Consider the following 6,436-nt stretch of genomic DNA (forward strand, 5'->3'; position numbering starts at 1 on the left):
GGCAGCTGAGAGGCTCCACTCCCATTTTCCCCATCCTTCTCTTCCTGGCTCTCCCATCAGCCCTCCCTTTCTTCTGTCACATTCCTCTGTGTCTCAGCCCAGCGCACATGGTAACCAACTCTAAGCGAGGCACTGCTCCAGGGTCCGAGATAGGAAATGAGCAAAGGTGGATCCTGACCTCAGGTCATGTTAGTACATCTGGGTGGAGGGTAAGCCAGTGAGCCATTGCGCCTCAAGCAGCCACATGTACCTGCACTTAAGCTCCGGTCCGCTGTACTTAGAGAAACATGTATTTCGGTCATTATGGCAAGCGTGGTCCATCTGCTGCAGTACCCTCTATGCTCGGTACCACGTGTTAAGCTTGTGCTTTCCAGTGGCTGGACATGGAGGGCCAGGGGAGAGAAATGATTTCTTTCACGATGCTTATTTGGTATTTTATCATTGTTGTAGTAGAGTAAATGTTAGATGCCAAACACCACAGAGAATGAACCAAGACTGAATAACTCGTTCTGTAATATGCAGGACTCTCCATGTGGAAAATGGAACACTATGTAACAGTACCATAGTACTGATGCCATAATTCAATTATTCCAAATGCATTTCTTTTAAGCAGATGTACACACACACACACACACACACACACACACACACACACACAAGACTGGGGCTTGGGTGATTGCTCAGCCAGTACAATGCTTGCCTTGCAGAATGAGTTCTGAGTTCACACCCACAACCTACATAAACAAGCAAGCTGGTGTGGTGGCATGCACCTGTAATCCCAGTGCTGGGGTGTTAGAGACCAGTGACCCTGGGCTATCTGGCCAGCCAGCCTGTGCTATTTGAGGAGTTACAGTCAGTGTGAGATCCTGTTTCATAAAAGGTGAATAGTGGGGCTGGAGAGATGGCTCAGTGGTTAAGAGTGCTGGCTACTCTCTCAGAGGACCTGGGTTCAATTCCCAGCACCCACATCATAGCTAACAACCATATTTAACTCCAGTTCCTGGAGACCCAACACCATCTTCTGGCCTCTGAGGGCTTTTAAAAACACAGGTAGGTACACTTACTTACATGCAGGCAAAACACTCATACACATAGAATAAAATAATAAATAAATAAATAATATTTAAAATTTGGATGGTACCTGAGGAATAATAGTCAAGGTTGACCTTTAGCCTCCACACACATGTACACACTAATGTGCACACAAAAGGCTACAGATATAGATGTGTGCTTAGCCCCTTATGTCCTCAGGTTTTATACCCATGGAATAAACCAATCATGTCTAAAAATATTCTTAAAAGTTCCATCTATACTGAATGCATATATGCCTTCCTCTTTTTATTATCCCTGAAAGAATATGGCCTAATGATTTGTTTAGTGTTTTCATTGCAGTAAATATTACAAGTCGTCTAGAGAATGTATGAAATGGGGTGTGTAAGTCATATGTCATTCTGTGTAGGGATCCTGAGTGACCCTGGACTCCGGTGACCTCAGGAGGAGGATATCCTGGAACCAACCTCTGCAGATACTAGGAGACAACTGTATGAGATTATATGTGTGCCTACCTTAATTCCTCTTCTTAGTGGGACACTGCATACATCTCTGCAGAGTTGGGAGTATAATAAAATATATCCCCAGGTATCCGCAGCTAGCCACAGAGCTTTAAGATGTGACCCCTGCTGTTTTTAATCTATACCCTCAACCCCTTTCCTATTACTTCCTCCACAACCCAAATTATTCTGAATCAAATCCACTTGCAAGATATATTTTTTTTTCTAAATGCTGTCAATCACTCTGAGTTTCTAATGATGTATGAAAAAGAGAGGCTTTGGACTGGAGAGATAGCTCAGTGGTTAAGAGCAGTGGCTGCTTTTGTAGAGGAGACCTGGCTGGGTTCAGTTCCCCACACCCACATGGCAGCTAACCGCTACCCGTAACTCCAGTTCCAGGAGGCCCAATGCCCCCTTCTGGCCTCCACAGGCATTGCAGTCATGTGGTGCACTTATATACATGCAGGCAAAACAATCATGCACATAAAATAAAAATAATTTTTTTTAAAAAAGAAGAAAGAAAGAAAAAGTGACCCTTTGTTCACAGCATCCTCAATCAAAATTGTTACTGGGGTTAGAAAACAGACTCTTGATTGTTTTATGAAAGTTGATATTTCTTCAAAGTGAAAAGTAAAAAACATTTTGTAAGTAACCTAAAGAATTACCTTTTGTGTCTTTCTAGGGTCACCCTGGACTTCCAGGTTTCATGGGCCCTCCAGGGAATCCTGGTCCACCAGTAAGTAGATCCTCTAATGATTCTTATCTTTTGACCTTAACATTCAAGGTGCATGTCCATAGTCCCTGGAAATGACATAAGTCTGAGCCTGTCTTATTTGAAGGAATGCAATTAATCCCAAGTGTCCAGGGATGAGAACACAGTGAACATGACTTAGCATCTGGAGAGAGGGTGAAAGGACTTGTGTAGCCTTACAAGATGGGGCGCTAAGGGTGATCTTGGAGCTGGGGGCATTGGCGAGGATGGGTGAAGCCAGTATTTCAAATTTTAGGATCTCAAATAGAATTTCTTTTCATGGAACTTGAAAATGCTTGTAATGACCCTAGATTTTCCCGGATGGACCATAAATAACAATAGTAATAACTACAAATGACTGTTCACTGTTATTCTTTTAAGCTATGTGTGCTCATTTTCTGAGCCTTGTTACTTGATACTGAAAACATGCTCTATTAAAATCATCTGTTTATTGGGCCTCTTAGGTGAGTCATTCCTTACTCTTGTAGTAATTGTGGCTATGACATTGACTCAGGACCTTCGCTAGGTCCAGGTCACTCACAGATTAGTCATGTTGCTTTTCTGCTTAGAGCCCACTCTGTTGCAGCTCATGGATTCTTTGAGGTAACCTTGACAACAAGCCGTGGGAGTTATTGTCCTGCCTAGCCTAGGACCCCTGAGATGCCCATGACTTCTCCACAAATCCCTATCTTCTAGACCTTATGAACAAGGCCACTCTCAATGACTCAAAACCCACTAAAAGGCAGCCCACGCTGGTCCAGGGTTTCATAATAGGTTGTGAAAAAGACGGTATGTTTGTGTGTCTCTGTGTTTGTACATGTACATATGTCTGGGCGTCCAAGAAGTCCAGAATGAGAGTTGGATCCCTGAAAATGGAATTATAGGCAGTTGTAAACTACCTGCCTTGGGTGCTGGGAACTGAAGCCAGGTCATCTGTAAGAACAGCAAGTGGTGAACCATCTCTCCGACCCGACCCCTGCTTTGTCTTTTGAAAAGCATCACACTGACTTCTTATTGTGACTATGTGTTAATTGGCTCAATGAGTCAAGACTTTAAAAAAAAACTAGTACTAATAAAATTACTGTTTTTATTTTTAAAAGAAAGTAGAAAATATGTTTTCAGTAAAGTCATATGAGGGCTTGAAGTAGTTGTGATGAACTTCACAGCAAGTCCACAGGAAGCCGATAATCTACACAGAACTAAGAGTTCTTTTCTTCAGGAAGCTCACCTTAAACCTTTGATATTCACAGCTCTCCCGCACTGCTGGATCTCCAGTGTTAACAGCGTTCCAATTCTTCAGCCTCAGGTCCTACCTGATACAGCTCTGCCACACACTTTTGTGAGGGATATTATAAGGAATCCATCAGTTTGCTCTCACTGATGTGCATGAACTTTTATAATTCTTCCATGTTTTATAATTTCACTTGGTAGATCACTTTATGTTTTATTTGCACATATTATTGGATATTGTGAGACATGCAAATCAGGGAGAGGAAAACCAGACAGAGGAGGGACTCTGGTGGATAAGGAAAAGAATCCTTAGCATTAATCAAAGAGGAACATCTGAGAGACAACTGACTTTATTAAAAATCAGTTCATTGGTGAATACCTTCATGTCCTGGTGACTTTAACTTCCCGATGTACTTGTCAGCTGAGGAACACAGAGAGTGGGCATTGGGTTAAAGCTCCTTCCCTCCTTCTCCCTGGTAGAGCCAAAGCCTAGAACAGAGCTGCAGAGCAGAAGACACTCTAATCCCATCTCAGCAGAAATTGCAATAACCTATGATCGTGACAGCTATAGGCACAGTTCCTGGTGACGGAGGAGCCTGAGACACAGAGGCAATCATAGTCAGAAGCCAGTGTCTGTCTCCAGTTGAGGAACACGTCCAGCTTGCTTAGCAGCTGCTCACCAAGCATCTATTTTGTGCAGTTAATTGTGTTTGAGTTTGAGTGCTGATTGGCTCCCTCAGGATCAGCGACCAGGCCCACAGAAACAACTCAAGAGGAAAAACACTAACCAGCCTGGTCATTTATACATTGAAGTGCTTAGCGTTTGTGAGGCTGTGCCCTGTTCAAGGCACCCGGTGGTCTAGGCACAAGCTACAAAATTCTTCCAGTGTTTATTTTCTGTTGCTCAGTCGGCATCCTTCTTCCAGATGAGACTTTTACCATCCTCACAACAAGCATGTGATTATAACTTACCCAAGTCTAGGAGGCCAGAAACTTATGCCAAATTTATGTAGAAAAATCTGAATTTGAGATAGAAGCTAATTACTCTGAGAGCTCTGGACTAGGTGTGTAATTTCACCAAGAACCTCATGCTAATTGTTTAAATGTTATTGGCGTCCTTATAGTTCAATATTTCCTGGCTTTTTACATAGTTTAAGAAGGAAAGGCAAATCAAGCCTCATTCTGCCCCTGGAATTTGCAATCCTTAGAAAAGGTGCCATATCTGTTCCATTGAGTTTCCTTGAGGCCCAGGACTATGATACAGTTACTTCTATATTCCTACAATATGGCTAGCACTTGCAAAAATAATCACTCAATAGGCACAATTAAACCCATTAAATAAAAGCTCCTGGATAGACATCAATGAAGTCCTAAGGACTTGCTTATGCATGTTTACATGATTAGCTAATAGTTACTGTGTCCCTGGTCTTCAGATGGATGATAGATACATGATGTTGGATGACCCTTATTGCAGAGTCCCTAAGATGTTGCTGGGGATAGCCAATCCTTTCTGTGTGTTATCTTTTTCAACTCATTCAACAACTGGCATGCGATGGTTGCTGTCTTTTTCTGCATTTCAAAAAAGATCTGGGATGGGGTGAGGTAAAGTAGCTTGTCTTAGATTGCACACTCTGTACCCAGAAGTCTGAGTTTGGGGGTCCAGTCTAAGCCAATCTCTGTTTTCTACCAAGCTCTTTATCTAAGCCACCTCATTTCCCTATCTTTTAGGGTGTGGGTGACTTCTGTCCTTTTGGGGAGAATGAAGCCAAAGCTTAGAGAGCACACACAACTTTATGAATGCTTGTAGGAAGCAGACGTGTAAATTAGTCCAAAGAATTTCTGCCTTTAGCCCCCAGCCAGTTCCTCCCTTGCTTCAGCCAAATAAGAAATATAGATGGAGTATCCAATATGCTCTAGGTACTCTTTACATTCCCAGGGAGGAAAGAAGAGGACAGACATAGAGTTTGTGATGTAGGAGGGATGTGGGACGAGGGAGACAGACAGGAAGCAAATGAAAGTCAACAAACATTAGGGTGTCAAATGTTAATATGTACTACAGACAATAAAAATCTCCAGAAAAGGGGAATTATATTACCAGAGATGGTACAGGGCCAGGGCTTGTAATTCTGGGCCTTACAGGCAGCAGAACTCTCTCTCTGAGAAACTGACACCTGAGGTAGCCTGCGAGTACGTGGGGACAAGGATGTAGGCAGAAGGAACAGGGCGTAGAAGCACCCACACTCTGGACTGCTCACCGATCTGTGTAGAATTCTTCTTCCTTGTATTTACATGTGCCTCTCTTCCTTCCTGGGCTGACACTTCTGATTCTCTTCCTAACATCCCAGATGCTCTCTTAGTGGTTTCTGTCCTAATACGGCCTCACCTCTTCACATCTTCTGGAAATGTCCGTTATGGGGTGAGGTCATTCCTATTGCCTTAGGAATGTCTGACTGGTCAATGCCAGAAATGCGGCTGTTCGTCCAATGTCATAGTATTCCCAGAGTATAGACAGGGCTCATGGGAAGCCAGGAGAACCACGGAAACCTGTCTGGTTTGGGCAGGCAGAGGGGGACTCAGAGGGTGTAACACCCAGCTGCAGTCCAATGGCACATGAACCTTTCCTTCTGCTTCTCTTTTTAGGGAGCAGATGGAATTGCAGGAGCTGCTGGACCACCGGGAATTCAAGGGCCACCTGTAAGTTCTTTGAGGGGCAGAATCATCCTTTAGGCCATTCTAAAGCCCTGTGTTTGGCAACTCTTTTCTGATGCTTTCCACGTGGAGGGCTATCACCTTCCGAGGATTCTGTTTACAACTTGTGCTCCTTCTGCAGAGAAAATGCAGGGTAGATTGCTTTTTGATGGATGTCTTTGCCACTGAAATTAAGGGTTTTTCTTTTTACTTTTTT

At 43.3% G+C, this 6,436-nt stretch overlaps 1 protein-coding gene across 1 annotated transcript in view; it reads left to right on the forward strand.

Moving 5' to 3' along the window:
- The window catches only part of LOC108491692, a gene marked incomplete at its 3' end in the record, with an annotated part of 53,192 nt that overhangs the window by 9,454 nt on the left and 37,302 nt on the right, over positions 1 to 6,436 (forward strand). Inside the window, exons 3-4 of the mRNA XM_017802699.1 lie at positions 2,233 to 2,286; positions 6,172 to 6,225. Coding sequence (XP_017658188.1) covers positions 2,233 to 2,286; positions 6,172 to 6,225 — 108 coding nt within the window. The remainder of the gene's footprint in view (positions 1 to 2,232; positions 2,287 to 6,171; positions 6,226 to 6,436) is intronic.

Source organism: Nannospalax galili, unplaced genomic scaffold (genome assembly GCF_000622305.1).
Source record: "Nannospalax galili isolate Female #2095 unplaced genomic scaffold, S.galili_v1.0 scaffold525, whole genome shotgun sequence".
Taxonomy (NCBI): Eukaryota; Metazoa; Chordata; class Mammalia; order Rodentia; family Spalacidae; genus Nannospalax; species Nannospalax galili.